This window comes from Cicer arietinum, chromosome 5 (assembly GCF_000331145.2).
Source record: "Cicer arietinum cultivar CDC Frontier isolate Library 1 chromosome 5, Cicar.CDCFrontier_v2.0, whole genome shotgun sequence".
In the NCBI taxonomy this organism is placed as follows: domain Eukaryota; kingdom Viridiplantae; phylum Streptophyta; class Magnoliopsida; order Fabales; family Fabaceae; genus Cicer; species Cicer arietinum.
Window position 1 is genome coordinate 48,580,305 of NC_021164.2, and position 18,298 is coordinate 48,598,602.

At 30.9% G+C, this 18,298-nt stretch overlaps 2 protein-coding genes across 8 annotated transcripts in view; one reads left to right on the forward strand and one right to left on the reverse strand.

The window, feature by feature from the left end:
• Positions 1 to 1,042, forward strand: part of LOC101494251 (probable galacturonosyltransferase 15) — an 11,755-nt gene extending 10,713 nt beyond the window's left edge. For both annotated transcript variants that reach the window (XM_004513667.4, XM_027330252.2), the window contains one exon: positions 207 to 1,042. In XM_004513667.4, coding sequence (XP_004513724.1) covers positions 207 to 497 — 291 coding nt within the window. In that variant the 3' untranslated portion in view covers positions 498 to 1,042. The remainder of the gene's footprint in view (positions 1 to 206) is intronic.
• A 7,318-nt stretch (positions 1,043 to 8,360) lies between these two features.
• LOC101493068 (agamous-like MADS-box protein MADS1) lies at positions 8,361 to 17,404 on the reverse strand. 6 transcript variants are annotated; one of them, XM_004513664.4, is made up of 9 exons: positions 17,294 to 17,404; positions 16,577 to 16,815; positions 12,922 to 13,003; positions 12,367 to 12,428; positions 12,194 to 12,293; positions 10,432 to 10,473; positions 9,109 to 9,150; positions 8,863 to 9,026; positions 8,361 to 8,779 (listed from the first exon to the last, which is right to left on the reverse strand). In XM_004513664.4, the coding sequence occupies exons 2-9, from the start codon at positions 16,804 to 16,806 to the stop codon at positions 8,776 to 8,778; spliced, it is 726 nt and encodes a 241-aa protein (XP_004513721.1). In that variant the 5' UTR covers positions 16,807 to 16,815; positions 17,294 to 17,404; the 3' UTR covers positions 8,361 to 8,775. The 6 variants fall into 6 exon arrangements, with proteins under 6 accessions (XP_004513721.1, XP_004513720.1, XP_004513719.1 ...); XM_004513663.4 differs by lacking the exon at positions 17,294 to 17,404 and adding an exon at positions 17,097 to 17,255; XM_004513662.4 differs by lacking the exon at positions 17,294 to 17,404 and adding an exon at positions 16,990 to 17,243.
• Positions 17,405 to 18,298: the final 894 nt, after the last annotated feature.

The window sequence follows — 18,298 nt, forward strand, 5'->3', positions numbered from 1 at the left end:
AAAGAGTGTTAGAAATTGTGTTGCTAGCAAATTTTTAATGTTTTTGAAGACATACAGTATATACAAAAAATTTGTTCAAATCTTTTGAACTTGTATACTGTGTCATATATGTCAAAAGAAAAAATTCATTTATTTCATAATGGTACTGTTTTATTCCTTATTATTTTCATTATACATTAACAGTATATATCTGTCTGATTTCACAGAACCTCAATTATGGGACAACATTGTGGAATCCAGGAATGCTTCCACCTGCCTTGATTGCATTTGATGGTCAAGTGCATCCTATAGATTCATCAATGCTTGTGACGGATTTAGGTTATCGCTACAAATCAAAAGAAATTAGCAAACAGAATCTAGAAGCTGCTGCTGTTATCCATTTCAGCGGCCCTGCAAAACCATGGCTTGAAATCGGTTTCCCTGAGTATCGAAGTTTCTGGACTAGATATGTAAATTTCTCTAATAAGTTTATCAGAAGATGTAGAATTGCAGAGTGAAGGAACAAAGTTCTTCCACTTCACATATTTATGATGATTGAATCTGTGACGCCGTACTGGATTAGAGGGAAGAAGGTTCTGCCTTCAGTCTCTGATTCATACATTCTGTATAATAATCATTATACTCCACCATGTTCATATAGATAGTAAATAGATGAAGCTATCAAGCAGTATATGCAATTAAGAAAGATAAAAGCATCATTGATCTCGCCGTCTGACAATACTGTAAATTTGTTTTGGAAATGGAGAAATTGTTTCGAATGTTTCGAAATTTCAAAGAGACGGTTCTTATGTCTCATGTTGTATAAAACATTAGGCAATCACTTATAGACAGCTTTAGGTTTCATCCTTTTGGTCTTACAATGTACCTTTGTTGGATCCAGCAAATTTAATCTGTATCATTGTTGCTTCACTTACACTTGTTATTTCCTTCCTATTATGTGTATGTGCTAAGAACACAAGAAATAGTGAAAAAGTTTAACAATTGGTGTACCAATGTTTTTTATACAGGGAAATGTTAGTGGTTAGTTTCTAAGTTGCAGCAATTTAACCATGAACATTCTTCTCGATACTTCTTCAATGTCCCTTTTAATTGCAGATTTGAAATATCATTGTCCATGATACATTGCAATACCAAGTTAGGATTTGCTCTTATTGAGATTCAAGGTGTTTTAAAAATTTGCTACCAAAGACTGAACTGATATTGTGTATAGGACACAGTGGAACCTTGGATGAACAGATATTTTGGCTGGTATTCATTCAAGCTGAATGATAATTAGAGGAGAAAAACATACTATAAGGGATCTAGATTGAATCCTAGGAAGATGTTATATTTCTGATATGATACTAAATTTGTTTGACAAATATTGCTATGTTAGAGCTGAAATTGCTATGCTAGAGTAGACACGTAAGTTGATTCTAGTTTAGGCTTTTATATAGACTTTGTTATTCCTGCAATGTTTGAGAATGAGACCCCTTTGATCTTGCAGTTACCTCTTTTGAAAAGATAATTCTCACCTAGGAGAAGATAAAGACAAAATAAGTGTATATAAGCAAAGCTAGGTGAAGTCTAATTGCTTCAAACAACATACCTTATTTGTTAAAAACTAATCAACCCACTATCCATACTCCTCATTAATGAACATGTGAAAAATATCAAATATTTTTGGAAGTCCAATATGGCATAACATGTGGACACTGAAAGAGAGTGGAAGAAAATATAGGTTGTTTGAAATTCCAAGAAGCACTCAAACCTTTATGTGGAAACTAGCAAAAGCTATCCTACCGACTAGAAGGAATCTTGGGAAGAAAGGCATTAATCTAGATATGTAGTGCCGTCTCTGCTCTATGGAAACTCAAGATGTTGATCACCTTTTTATGCACGGTCCAACAGAAAAAGTGGTATGGTTCTCATCCTCCATTGGTATTCATGTTCCAAACTGTTGAGTATGACATATAGGTAGTATCAAGTGGCAGTTTGGCTCAACTTATCGTTGTGAGGGCAACCGGGGGTATGGGGGCGATAGCTTCTCAGGGATATTGTTGTAATCTGAAACTTATTATTACTATTTATATTATTTTAAGACCGTGTAGCTGTTCTAACAATTGGTATCATATGAGTAACTCTGGTGTGAAATTCGAGGTGTTTAGGTTCGACGGAATGAGAAACTTCCCATTACGGTAAATAAGGGTTAAGGATATGTTGGCACATTAATGTCTTCAATAGGCGTTGCGTGAGGAGAAACTGGTAGACATGGCAAAAGTCGATTGGACGAAGGTGAAGAATAAATTCGCAAAGAGGATTCGTTTGTGTGTATAAGATGAGGTGATGTATCATATCCTAGACCTAACATTAATAAAGGAGGTATGAGAGAAATTGGAAAGTCAATATATGTGCAGAATGCTCACGAACAAATTGTTTGAAAGCAACGATTGTGCAGGTTGAAGATGCAGGAAGGATCTGATTTGCATCATGTAAATACCTTCAACGGAATAAAAAATATAGGTTGTTGGAAATTTCAAGAAGCACTCAAACCTTTATGTGGAAACTAGCAAAAGCTATCCTACCGACTAGAAGGAATCTTGGGAAGAAAGGCATTAATCTAGATATGTAGTGCCGTCTCTGCTCTATGGAAACTCAAGATGTTGATCACCTTTTTATGCACGGTCCAACAGAAAAAGTGGTATGGTTCTCATCCTCCATTGGTATTCATGTTCCAAACTGTTGAGTATGACATATAGGTAGTATCAAGTGGCAGTTTGGCTCAACTTATCGTTGTGAGGGCAACCGGGGGTATGGGGGCGATAGCTTCTCAGGGATATTGTTGTAATCTGAAACTTATTATTACTATTTATATTATTTTAAGACCGTGTAGCTGTTCTAACAATTGGTATCATATGAGTAACTCTGGTGTGAAATTCGAGGTGTTTAGGTTCGACGGAATGAGAAACTTCCCATTACGGTAAATAAGGGTTAAGGATATGTTGGCACATTAATGTCTTCAATAGGCGTTGCGTGAGGAGAAACTGGTAGACATGGCAAAAGTCGATTGGACGAAGGTGAAGAATAAATTCGCAAAGAGGATTCGTTTGTGTGTATAAGATGAGGTGATGTATCATATCCTAGACCTAACATTAATAAAGGAGGTATGAGAGAAATTGGAAAGTCAATATATGTGCAGAATGCTCACGAACAAATTGTTTGAAAGCAACGATTGTGCAGGTTGAAGATGCAGGAAGGATCTGATTTGCATCATGTAAATACCTTCAACGGAATAATCACCTATTTGGTGAGGCTTGAGGTGACCGTTGATGACGAACACAAAACTATTATTCTATTGTGCTCGTTACCAGGTTCGTTTGATCACCTAGTGACAAATCTTACATACGGGAAATACTCTATTAAGCTAGATGACATTATTATTGCACTTCAGTCTCACTCTCAAAGGAGACATAATACAGATGAAAGATACTCAGACAAAGATTTGTATGTATAAGAAGATGAAGATAATGGGAGTAACAAAGGTAAAACATTATGAGAAGAAGAGGTCTAAGTTCAAGAACAGAAAAACAAAAGAGTGTGCTTCAGTTGCAAATAGATCGGGCATTGAAGGAGGGACTATCAAAAAACGCAGCAGGGTTTATTCAGTTTTGCGAACATGGTTCAAACTAATGACTCTGGAAGTGAAGAAGATACTCTTTGTGTTTCATCTAGCAAGTGAACAGAAGCGTGAAATCTTGATTATGGTTGTTCTTATCACATAACGCCACACAGGGAATGGTTTACCATATTCTGGTCGGCAATTTTGATTTTATTTATTTGGGTGATAATAAAGCTTGCGTTGTCACTAGAATGAGACAAACTAAAATGGTCATGGACGACGATGGCGTGCGAACATTGAATGATATCAGATATATTCTAGAATTTAGAAAGAATCTGATATCCCTATGTACTCTACAGAAAAATAGTGTCTCATATAGGTATGATAGAGATATTGAGTTTTTGAAGGTTAGCAATGGTGCATTGACAATGATGAGAGCAAAGAGGACTGCAAGTAACATCTACAAATTGTTGGACTAAACTATTTTATGAATTTTACAAATGATTTTTCGCACAAGATTTGGGTGTATTTCCTCAAACATAAATATGAAGTTTTTGTTAAGTTCAAGGTGTGGAAAGAAGAGGTAAAAAATCAGACTAGCAGAAAAATCAAGTATTTGCGGACAAATAATTGTAGAATAAAAAACACAAGAAATGAGGATTTGAGTTGTATTTATTTTTAAAATTTGTTTAACGTGACTAAACTAAAGTAAAGAAAAATGGAGTGGATAAAAAAAAAACCCAGAATAAACAGTCGATTTATCATGTTTCACCACTAACACAGTAGCTATATCTAGTCTCTTCAACATGAATGATTTAATCCACTAGTTTACCATTGAATCACATTTCTACTGAACACCTATTAGTCAAATTGGCTGTGTTTAAGTCTTCTCAACCTTATAACTTAGTACTGTCAAGTTTTGAGGAAGACAACTACTATTGGGCTAGGTTTTAAAAAGAACATGTTTAGGTTTTCTGAAAAAGCTCTCACAAGAGGGTGTTTACAAAGTTGTACTCTCACAATGATTAAGAGCAAGAGTGCAGAGGCGGTTGTATTATGCTTATAGTAGTGCATTTCTTGCTGTATACTTCAAGTGAGGAATGAACGTCTTTTTATAGAGATCTTTTAGGGTTTCTTGGTTGTTGTCCTGATTGCAAGAAATCAACATATATCATGAAGTTTCGTAACAAATCTTTTGAGATTCATTTTCCATAGAAAACTTTACAAAATGAATCATTGTAATTGATTCAACGTATCATGGTATGGAGCGAGAGGAAGCATAGGTTATCTCATAGACTTTCAGAAAAGTAACATTTTCAGGGTGTTCAATCAGAGGATGCACAAAAGCTTTGTCTTTTTTTGAGCATTGACTTTCATTAGAACATTGGCTTTCATCAGAGCATTGATTTTAATCAAAGCATATATTATAAAATAGAGTTAGACGATAAAGTATTTGATGTGATTATCAGAGGTAGACAATCACTTGCTTGTTAAGATTATCAGAGGCAGAAGATCAAATGCTTATTGCATTCATCAAATATAGACTAAAAAATGCTTGCTTTAGTCATCAGAGACAAGCGAAACATAGCATAACTTGTATTTCAGGAGTCTATTTTATTTTATTTTATATTATTCTATTTATTTTATGATTTTGCCATTATTTCTCATTATTACTATTGTAATTCCTTTTCATATCTAAATCACATAGGGCTGTAGTAATAAAATATGAAAATATTTTTCCTTTTACTTTTTGATGGTATCTAAAGGACTTAATTAGCGTTATGTAAAGTTTTCCACAACTTAGTGGGCTTCAGGGCTCCAAACTTATAAAGGGGCACCAACATTTTGTTATTGATTTATGTACGACTCGCTTTGCGGTGCGACCCATTTTTTCGTCTAGCGCACAATACCCCATGGAAGGCATTTCTTATGGGTAGCATCGATGGAGGCGATGATTTTGGTGAAAAATCAAAAGTGGTAAACAATGCCGACAGTAGGGGTTCTGGTTGCAGCGGCTCAAGAAAGGGCGACCTTGGTGGTGGCAGCTGAAAAGATTACTCCAACAATGGTTTTTTCAATTTTTTTTGGCCATGAACGAGGGAACTTCTAATGCCCTCAAGGTTGAAGTCCAGAAATTCAATGGAAAAGATTATGGCAAATGGTCTTAAATTGCAAGATTGATACTATAGGGTATGGAAAAATATGGTTTCTTCACATGAGAGGTGCAAATGTCTGCCACAACATATCCAACTTGAAAAGGCTCATACTTCAGAGAATGCAGCTGAAATGTTGACTTAGTTAGTTACCAATAACAAATGTAAGCACTGCTTGGACTTGTTACATATTTCTCAACGTTAAGAAGGAATTGTATCCCCTAATTGTCAAGATGTGAGCGCCAACAATAAATCTTCATAAGAGTTTGATAGTCACCAATGTGGATATTGTTGAGTATGACTTATAGGTAGTATCAAGTGAACGGTATCCGTTGTCGCACACAGGTCAAATAGAAGTAATAAAACGTAGGTAAGGGTAATAACTCGAGTCGTTTCACAAGGACTTCTGATATGATAATATTAGCCAAATTGAGAGTCGAAATTAGAAAGAGAGGTTTACAAATTTTTGTTCGAACAAATTAAGAAAATGATTAACCCATTGATTCAAGTTTCAGACCTATCACAGATTCTATCAATGGATTTAATTTCTAAATCGTGACTCTATTCCTATTTGAATATATAATTGATCAAATAAGCATAATCAACCCTATATGAATTAAGTTTCTTTGACTAGATTAAGCAATACAATCATCAATGTATTACAGTTAATGATCAAACGTCGCAAAAAAATAATTTAATTAATATAGAAACCGGACTCTGTCAAACTAATTTAATCAATCCTATTGAAATTCAAATTAAGAAATTGGAATAACAATATAATCGAATAAAGAGAAATAGAATCATAACATGAAATTAACATTATAACCTGAACCTCAAGGTGTTGATGAAACTCTGAACAATGGATTAATCTGAGAGAAAATTAGCCTTCAATGAAGAAAAAAAAAGTGTTTATATGTTTCAAAATCTGAAAACAACGTGTCTAAAATAAGAAGAAAACTCCGAATATATTGTGTTCGCTTTTCGGGCTTGTAAAACAAGTGGCTTCACTACTTAAAATTATTAGAAGAAAAACTTATCACGTAATCTGCAATTTGGATCCCATGAAGTACGACATTGGGCTTTTTTTCCAACACAAAAGTTGTAGCTTTGATTTTTAGCTTTCTAACGCTTGCTCGTATGCGTCATTCCGATATCCAAACCTCAAGTTATGACCTACACAGCGAGCATAGGTCAATATACAAATAATAAAATTAACATTCAATTTCGACTCAAAATTTAGAAACAAGCTAAAAAATTAAACTAGACTATAAAGAACTTTTAAAATGTCAAAGTAAAAACCTATAAACATGTATCCAAATGCTTTAACCAGGCGGTTTGGCCCAACTGATTGTCGTGGGGGCAACTAGGAGTGCGGGGGCGATAGCTCTCCACGTTATAGTTCAGGAGTATTGTTGTAATCTAAACTTTATTATTACAATTTAAGTACAACTTGTACTCTATAAATCTTAAATCATTCATTTAAGATAAGAGAACTACAACTTCTCTGCAGTCACAGACATAATCATTGGTCGAAATTCATTACCAAACGTCTCGCATTCATATTTGCGATTTCTCTCTTCATTCTTTTAAGATTGCGTTGTTCTAACACAACACATATAGATATATAAACTTAGATGTTGCATTGGTTTTCTATTCCTGATAATCTAACTCAACAACTTTGTAGTGTCTTGCTATGGTTGATTTGGAGAAATAGAAACCAAGTAGTGTTTAACAATTCAATTTTTGAGTCTCTGAAAATATCGACTGAGTGTTGCCCAATTTATTGAAGATTTTAATAGAGCAAACCCACCTAAAAGAGACAACCTTGTCACTACTGTGGTGCCATCATGAACCCCAATCCTATCGATTCTGCAAGATTAACGTGGATGCGGACTATTTTGAGAACGAGAAAACTAGGTGGGGACTTGTAGCAAGAAATTCTCCAGTTTTGGTGATTGCAACTGCAACAAAATTTGAATGGATTTCTGTTTCTTCTCTCACGACTGAGTGCGTAGGAATCCGTTAGGGCCTTGCATGGCCTGGTTGTTGTACTTGGAAGGGTTACATCCCTGACCATTGTATGGATTCCTATTGTAAGGATCTAGTTTCAATTCAATGAATGCGACATTCGAGCATTCAGTACACAGACATCCGACATGATACTCATACAGCGACATCGCAACTTTCAAAAATATAGGACACCAACACAGTTATATATTAAATTATTTAATTGTTGTAATTAAATAAAATATGAATATAAAAGATCTGAAATGAGCAATTTAATTCAATGCACAAAAGTTTTTAAACAAAATATTATACTTTTTCACCTTCATTCATTCATCTAGTATGCCGAAAAGCTAAAACTAATGTAATCAAAATTAATATCTTGAATCCTTTCTTGAAAAGTGTCCAAGGAATATCGAAACAAAGAAAGAAAAAAACATTTTTTTGACACGCTTGTCTGAATAGTCCAACATGTGTCGTCAAGTGTCGAACACCGACGCGTGTTAGACACCTAATTTCAAAGGTATTTGTGCTTTATATCTGATTCACAAATGAAAAAGATCTTTACGGTTCAAAGTTTAACTACAGGTAGATTGCTAAAAATTGTCAAAGTCAAAGATGAATTCATGCATTCTATACAATAAATTCGACCGAAACTCATTAACCACTTGAAAATTGAACCCAACTATTAGTTCATTAGGTTCTTAAGATAGAAGGCCTAAACAAATGCATAAACAATACAAAGAGTGATGTTTAGAAACTAGTAGTTATTAAAAGATACATAAAACAATATTATTATATGACGTATGGTCGCAAATTCATGTTCTTTTCTAGTTCAAAGTCTTAAAGAACTCTATTAGTAAAGTAAATTCTAAAGGCAACAGTTAAATAAAAACAGAGGCATGTATGGTTCTTTACTATATAGACACACTACATGCAACTATTCAATTCAAGTAGCTGATTAAACGATTTGAAGATAGTTTCATAACTTCCATATTGGCCTTTTCCAGCATATGATGATCAGCTGTATCAAATCAAAGGTAGAAAAAGGAAGTAATTAAGAAACATACAAAAAAATATGGTTAAAACATATGAATGAATACTTACACAAGTTGGAGAGCAGTTTGGTCTTGGCGTGAATACTGCTGATCCGATCCAAGAAGATTTACAGGAAAGAAATTTCTGTCATATGATTGTGAAGGTAAGGACTCAGAATATGTTTCTGGCATCATATTTTGTTGCTGTTGTTGAGCTCTTTCACATTCAGCTATCTGCATTACCATTTAACATCTTTTTATCATTAATTCATTTGATTCAATTACAAATAATGATGCAATAGAGAATGAGAGAGACCTTAGCTCGCAGATAATTGTTCTGGTTTTGCAGATCAATTTCCTGCATATTATCAATAAATTTTCCCGTGTAAGTATTTGCATGAAACTAAGAAGATTTGTTTCCATTTTGAAAAGGAATTTCATATATATAGGATCTAGAAATGCAACATTTTTAAGTTCCATGATAATCATTATCAATTTAGAACATACAACTTTGTTTATTTCACATTTTCAAGGGCAACTAACTGTGGATATAATATGGAAAATAATTACATATGTAGGCTCTAAATAAAAACTATTTACATATAGGTATAGCTATTAGGGACCCATAAGTTAAAAAATTGAGCATAAAGGGACCAAATATATACACTTAACATTATTTTATTTTATCTAAAAGTTTGCAGTAGTGGAAGTTAAACTTAATGAATATATATACACTTCAATTTTTCTACTTGAAAAATTTGTAAAATAGCTCAAGGTGGAATCTAACCATTTAATATTAATAGTGTTTTTAGTTTTAGTTAGTCCTAACATCATTATTCTAAAGAGATGTCTGAATGTAACTATTTGGTGAAACATTTTATCATTCTAACTAAAACAAGTTTGAGAGAAAGGATAACATGAAAACAACCTAACTATAATGAATTATACCACACTCTTGTCCTTCATTTTAGTACCCCCACTTTGTATTGTGACAATCTCTGTATTGTGGCTCTCTCTCACAACCTTGTCCTTCATGCCAAAACAAAGCACATAAAGTTGAACATCTTCTGTCTAAGGGATAAGGCTCTTGGCAAAGCCTCCTAGTCCTACCACTTGCCAATATGACGATCTTCTTACAAAACCACTTTATCCTCTAAGGTTCATCCATTTGTGGGACCTAAGAAGTCCCAAGATTTAAAGGGGAAGTAATAGAGTAAACAACTCTTTGTTAGGTTTTAGTGTTAGCTATTGTGTAACTAATTGACTATTGAGTCAACAGTTAGTTACATATTGTATCCTTATCTAACAAATCAGAACTAAAGTAAGTTTTATGGGTTGAATTTAGATGAGTGTTTTATTGAGGGGCGTCTAAACAATTATTATTGGTTTAAGTCTTGATTTGCCCCTAACTCAAACACACCAAACTTGTTTGTGTTCATCCCTAAATCTTTATCAAAGTGTTACTTCTAGCATCTATTTAGAATCCTTAATATTGGAGAAAAAAATATGACAACAACTTACTATGGTAACAATATGACATTTTAATAAACAAGTAAACTAGACAATTGTTAAGTAAATGAAAAAAAGTAAAGCAGATATTAAAGTACTTATAAGTTAATATCGCATAGAATATTATTACCCGCTTTTGCATGAACTCCACATCAGCAAACAACGTTTCATGCTTGAAAAATTCAAATACACCGGTCCAAAAAATTAATAAAGGTGTAACATGGAAGAAAATAATATGTAACATGTTAATTTCTTAAAGAAACAATAGTTGTATATTGTTTTAACAGAAAAAGCTACTCCAACCCAACTATAAAGTAAACCAACTAGAGAAATTTAAAATCCCATGTGATCAATATTGTCTACATCTAGGGTAACTCAAATGATCAATTGCATCATTTCTTGGACTAGATACAACTATTCCATATATTAGAATAGTTGGTCTATATATTATAATAGTTGGTCTATTTGGTTCATCTGCCAGTCCCCATTCTTTTTTAGTTTAATTAGTCAGTCTATCCCAGTTTCACCAATCACTTAGCCAACTTGTTCCACCAGTTTGTCAACCAACATCTTAGTTAGTCAGCTTTTCAGTCTCCCAGTTAGTTTGATAGTTATTTGTTAATCAAGCTAACTGTGAGCTTGTTTGTAATAGCTTATAGGATACTTGTCTTATGTTGTTATTAGTTAGCTATTTCTATTATTTCAGTTATGTTTGTTACACAGCATCTCATCTCTTCTCTCCTATAATATAAAGAGATTGAGATGCTGCATCAAAAACTAATTCATTTTATTTTTCAATATATAAAATATTATTCAGTAAAATAGTTTCATCTTGTTTCCTAATATCATATACTACAAATAAACTAAACTCACAAATGCCCTAATTGAGGACAATTTCATCTTCTCAATAAAACTATGAAAAAACAGGAAAAAATTATATATACATGGATAACTTTTTAAATAAATCACTCAGATTCAACAAAATGCACTTCAAGACAACTACACAAAGCATAAGACACTTCACCCCAAGCCTTTAGTAGATTTGGGTCTACAAACACTAGGCCATATAACGGCTTAGGACATGCTACCTTGGGAGCTAAGATAATGAAATAGGAGGATAACTTTTTAGGAGTTTTTCACTTTTTAGAAACCCTTACTCTTCATCAAAATCCACGATTCAGAAAAGTACCTCCTGCATATATATAGTTCCATATACTTATAAAAAAGACATTATATTCACTTGGAAGATCAGCTGCTGTATTTGAATCTTCATGTCAACATATACCTCTTGGTTCCATTGCTTCAGGTCTCCTTAAGAACTTTCAGTTTTTTTTATTTTTTGAAAAATAAAAACTATTCTTTAGTGTCATTACTTTAGAATTTGTTTGTTCCATTTTATTATTCCTTTTCAATGTTTTATTAACTATTATTGTCCCCCTAAATATACTACTCCCCCGGTTCATGAGCTTTTGTTCTTTTAGTATTGCACACACATGTTAAGAATATGAACATCTTAATAATTTTGGAAATTATGTTTGAATCTAAAAATTAGACTCCTAAAATCACAAAACTCTAATTTTAAGATTGTAACATTTGACAGTGGATGGTGGCGTTTGATAGCCTTTAACCGCTGTCACATATTCAATGGTGGGAACTGATTATTTATTCCAGACATAAAATGTAAATATAAATTTTCAGAGTGTTCAATGTACAAAATTAAGAATATCAATATAATTTTTTAAATGTTACGTATATTATAAAAAAAAATTAGGGTCCCCCTAACTGGGGGCTTATGTCAATGTACACGAGTTGATGAATGTCTAAGTTTAAGAAATAATAAATTTAGATATGTTTAGTCTGCTTTTATCTTTCATTCATTTAATTATATATACCTTTCTTGATCTTACTCTGCTCAAACCTTTCTCCAATCTACCCTCAAGATTCTTTAGTTCCTTGAGACTCAAAGATCCTAGAGCTTCACCAAGGATGTGTCTGCAGGAAAAATAAATGAGTTATTTAATGGAGAAAAATTAATGAAAAAATATGTATATAAAAAACAACTAACCTATTAAGATTCTGAATATCTCGAATCTGTCTTCTCAATTTGGATGATTCTTGCTGGTAAAACTAATATTAGCAAATAGTGTTAGTGACTCGGAGGATGATTATAAAATAAAGTAAATAATAGTTTGTGTCCATAACAAAAATGAAGAGATAAGAAGCACAGATACAGACACATGTATCAAACATGACATTGATATTGTTAATAATATAAAACAATGAATTAATTCTGAAGCACACATTTGATCGGAAACCATATCTTCAATTTTTATATGCTAAAATTAAATAACCATAATATATTTTGTCAAAGAGTTGCAAATGAAAAGAAATAATATTGGGATGTCAATATAATTGTAATTTCTCTATTGTCCTATGATGTCTTTGCGTTCTAAGTAGCTGAAAGAGTCATAAATTTTGTTTTAGTAATGGATTAGATTACTCTTTGTACTCCTTTTTATTAAATTTATTTATATACAAAAAATAACCATAATATAATTAGGCACTTAATTTTCACAAATTTTAATTTATAAATATTATATATGTGAATAAATTTAATTACCTGGGTATTAGCTTCAGATACAGATTCTGCGTTAGTGGTAGCAGAACATGCTTTTTTGTACCTTTCAATAGTTGCTCTAACACTGCAAACAATTGTAGAAATATTAGGGCAGATCAAGAAATAACATTGTTGGCTACTATTTATTTTACAGCAAAACACACCACAAAATAATGACCAATTTGACCCTAACTCTTAAGCTTTATGTATACTTATTTGATAATATTTGGATATCCTTATTTTCTAAGCACTTATTTAACATATCATGTTTTTTCTATTTCTTTTAATCACATATTAATATATCATGTTTATTGTATAATAATCTAATTATTTTTGTTATTCAAGGTGTATAGTGGATGTGTATGGATGTACCACGTAACCTTTTTCTTATATATAACGAGGAACGCGAAACTAAATTAAAAAATTGATATATTTAATTTAAATTTAAACTCTTTTTTTAACGTATTTTTACTTATACATGTCAAACAACCGAGTACATCAATATACTGACTATTATTAATTATTAATATAATATATTCATACATTATATATTATCACAACAACCTCAAAGGCTCAAAAATATATAATAATATAAATAATTTCTCAAGTTTTAAATATAAACAATAAAAAGCAAAAAATAATTAAGATAGTTGATTTAAATTAATATGTTAACTTTTTTATTCTTTTTAATATTTGAGACCTTGAAGCAAATTCGTCAATCTTATTAATTTTTTTTACCTATATCTAATATAGAATAATATTCTTTATATTTAATTTTAAAAAAAAAAATATAAGCAAATACGTGTCAACATAGTGCAATAACAATAAAAACCATTTTATCTTAATTAGTCTATGACCTCGATTACCACAAAACCTTGATTTTAGTTTTGGTTCCTAAGAACTAAAGATGTTGTGTCAGTATACATATACACTGATCACAAACTCTGAAAATTAAAATTAAACTATAGAAATGAATGTCATCAACTTCAGAACTTCTCATTGGATCGTACTCTTTTTCAATTAATTTCATTTCCCTCTTCTTATCTCAAAATATTTCTTACACAACCAAACTAGATGAAGCTCAATCTATGTATGTATATCAAGTTCCATTCTTTGAATTCTAATGAATCCTAAAGAATGTAAAAGTAAAACCTTTCTCTCTGTGTTTAAAAAGTATATATAATGTGTGTAAATGTAAACTTACTTTTCTAATGAAATTTCCAAAATACATAATTGAGAGTAGGTAGAGAATTCACGTCAAGTGTTGAAGCTTTATTACTATATGCATGAAAGAGATTAAAAAAGATAAGAAAGAGAGGGGTGCTTTTCTATTGCCTATTCTTAGCATATGAAATCATGGTTTTACTTTTCAATGCAGAGGGTAAAAATCCAAATATCAAGAAATAATAATATCTAAATATACTTCTTATGGACATTATTTTTTATTTTCTTTTGGAAATTTGAAAGAAAATTAGAACTTTGAAGATTTTATATAAAAAAATAATGAATGAAAATGGAACACTTTTCAGATAAATAATCCATATATCTCACGTGAACAATGGATTGTATTTTAAAACCTTTATTAAATAGAATATACGTGGCGTTTTAAGTATTTACAAAAATATAAATTAAAGAAAATTTCAATTTTAACTAATAGAATAAAATATATATGTTAAGATTTCTAACAAACCTTTACCCTGCTTCGTATTATAAGTGTCTTATTTGAGTTGTTTATTTTAACGTTAAAATAAGTTTTATATACTAAAATTCTATTATTTTGTCTCATGGACTCTATTGTTTTATTAATTATTATTATTATTATGTTTTCCTTTATTAATAAAAAATTAAATTATTAATAATAACTAGTGAAATAGTTAGATTAATTAATATACAATAAATAATGATAAATTAGTGAAAAAAGTTGTTGATTTTTATTAGCAATATAGATAGACAAATAAGATGAGACAAATAAATATTATAATTAATATAAAGTTTAATTTATATATATTGTCGGTATAAAGAATTTTTACACCGACGATAAATCACAATTATCTAATGTTAAAAAAATTTGATTTGAAAGATAATTATCTCTAAAATAATAAATATGAGTGATTGTGATATATTAATAAAAAATATTTTATATTGTCCCATGCAAATTAAACTCTTGATATAAAAGAGAGTTCTTTATAGTTTTAACAAATCAATTCAATTAAAGTAGACTAATTGCATAATATTTTCAAAACCCTTTCTGCCAGAAATTAGTTGTGGAAAACAATGAGTCATGGACATTTATAATACCCATGCGGGTTAGGAAACCCTAACTGTAACATGCTTCCTCGACCATATTGTAAAGGACAAAATTTATGAAGAGGTGGGGAACATAATTTAGACTTTTGTGAATAATCATAATCATATAGGTACATATATAATTAGTGACTAAAGTATTACAAACATATGTTTTCTTTTTTCAAAGGGATTTGAAATATTTGACCTCAAAAAACCCAAATTTTTATAGTTAAATGTTAGTGGTTACTTATTAATTAAAGAGAGAAAATTTGTTCATAAAACTGTTCTAGCCCATATACCACTAAATTACTTAACTAATCCTCTTCATAAAAGTTGATTAGTATTATTTTTCGTTATGGTGCTGGCTTTCAGATATTTTTTACTAATATAAAAGTTGAAGTACTTCTTGTACACCATTCAATAAATATTTTTTTATAAGAAAAATCTAATATTTGGTTTTTTATTTAAAGTATTCAATTATGACCATCATATAGAGTTAAAATTTAGAGAAATATATTTTTCTTAAAATAATTAATTTGTAAGTATAAAATAAAAAGTATGAATTTGGTTGTTTTGGACTGTCCTATAGTCCTAAAATATGAATGGATTAGGGTGTGATTAGTGAAACAAATTGAAACCCTTCAATCAAAAACAATTGAAACCCTAACTTGCAATTGAATGAGAAAGAGTAATGATGAAGGTGAAGAGAGTCAATGAGTGCATGACAGCTTTATCTGCCAGATTTTTGTAAGTTTCATGGTTAGTGACATATGTGAGGAAAGAGAGAGAGAGAGAGAGAGAGAAAGATTGGGAAAAGGTTAATAGCATGGGAGAATATACACAAACAAGCTAAGATCTCTCTGACCTAGAAATCTTTGTAACCCTAATTAAAGCTTTTACTCTTGTTCTTCTATATTGTTTATAAAATATTCTTAACTCCTATTTCTATCTTACCTCAGATCTGGAAAAAAATAAAAAGCTCCAAAAAAACAATATATTGGAGAAAGAATAAAGGACTAAAAAAAGAGATAAATAGAACAAACACAACAAAGGCCTAAAAGTAAAAAAATTATAAAACTACCAAAGAGGAAAAAAAATTAAAACTGGAGTTTTGAGAGAATTGGAAGTGTAATTTTTTAAGGATCATGTTTCCCTATTTTGATTAAAAAAATTGACTCAATATATAAAGTTGTGTAAATTAAGAGACATGTTTAAACTTTGAAATACATAAATTTTAAGATAAATTACCAAGCATTTTCCATTAATAACAAAAACAAAAAAGATGAGATAATCTTAAAATCATCAAGATTTGTTCTAAAAAAAAAAAAAGAATCTTGATGATTTTTAGGTTAGAAAAAGTATAAAATTAAACCTGTTGTTTGCGTACTCATACAAGCGACCACGAGTTGAGAAGACAACAAGAGCAACTTCAGCATCACAAAGAACAGATAATTCATAGGCTTTCTTCAACAATCCGTTGCGTCGTTTGCAAAAGGTGACTTGTCTATTCGTCGTGTTTTCGATCCTCTTGATTTCAATCTTCCCTCTTCCCATTTTCTTTTGGGAAGATCCTTCTCCATCTTCATGATTTGGAAGCTCCATGTTTTGAAGCTGTGAAATTCAAGTTATTTTTCAAAAACCTAATTAGTCACCAATATTGATCTTCAATATTCAATCATGAAATATGAATAATTTTTTTATAAGATAAAATATGAAACTTTAATAGTACATCTCTTTGCTTAATTATATAAAAAAAAAAGGTAACTATATATTTATATGCCTTACAATTTAGTGCGATCTAGATTTTTTGTGCATGAAAAAGAGAGAAGGAAAATTTAGGGTAAGATTTGAAAGAAACAAGGGTAACTATATATTATAAGTGTTGGTTATACCTTTTGTAGTTCTTTGGTGTAAAGATGCAACTATGATAAAATGATTGCAAAATATGGAAGTGGGTTGGCTTATCAAAGAGGTATTTATGGAATGAAAAATAGACCCTCCAACAATTACCAAACTCACACTTAAAATTTAACTTCTCGTGTTGGAGAATTAAAGAAGAAAAAGAGAGAGAGGGTTACTTGATATTCACCTTTCAATCTCTATTAACCATTCATTATTTTCATGTATGGGAAAAAGGAGAGAGAGATAATAAAAGGGTCTTCTTTATGAAAGTGACTTTGTTAATGTGGGGTTTGATTAAATTTCAATGAGAGGGACATGAACACAAAAGTTTGCACGCAAAATTACCAAGCTACAAATTTTAATACCTTCAAAATTCAAAGAGTGAGAGAGTACGGCATGGGCGAATCAAAAAGATAAAGAATTAAGCCATTTTTCTTATTCTTGTATTTTGAATTTTTTTGGCCTTTTACTCCAAACAATATATATCTACCTAGTAGATTTGTTTCCACCCTGACACTATGTACCCTACAACATCATTTTTGTTTTTTGATAAAAGATTTAAATTTTATTCAAGAGAAAGTACAAATGATTTATCTTTGAAAATCTAGCAATACATTCTCTTAGATTGATACACAACTCTAAATAAAAATCAACTTATAGACTTAGTGGTTAGAGTGGAGGAGTTAGAAAATACACTAACAAGGAGGTTGCTATACTTAACGATATTAACAACATTAATTATTAACATTCAACATTACAAAAAAATAAAAAATAAAATTACCCTTGTATCCTTTTTTTTTTTTTTGGAAGGCAAAGATAATCATGAATTTATGTAATAAAAGTGGACTAGGAGTATTCAAACTCAATACATGAGAGTGGAAGGAAAATACGAAAAAGTACAACCATAAGAATTAGACATAAAAGAAGAGTACCAAGATCCAAACATGGAGAGACTCATAAGAAAATTAGCACTTTGAGAGAAACAACCACTACAAATAACACCAAATCGACTAATGGAACAAACACAAAGATATATGTGATAGTCCTCGAGGAACTCCAAATGTTAGTGTCAATAAATATTGTGGATGTAGATAGAGTCATTTATTTTCTTATCACTTTACTCTCTAAATTATTCTATGGTTAGGATAATTGATTTTGATAGAATTAAGTATGGAAGAATTAATTTTAATTA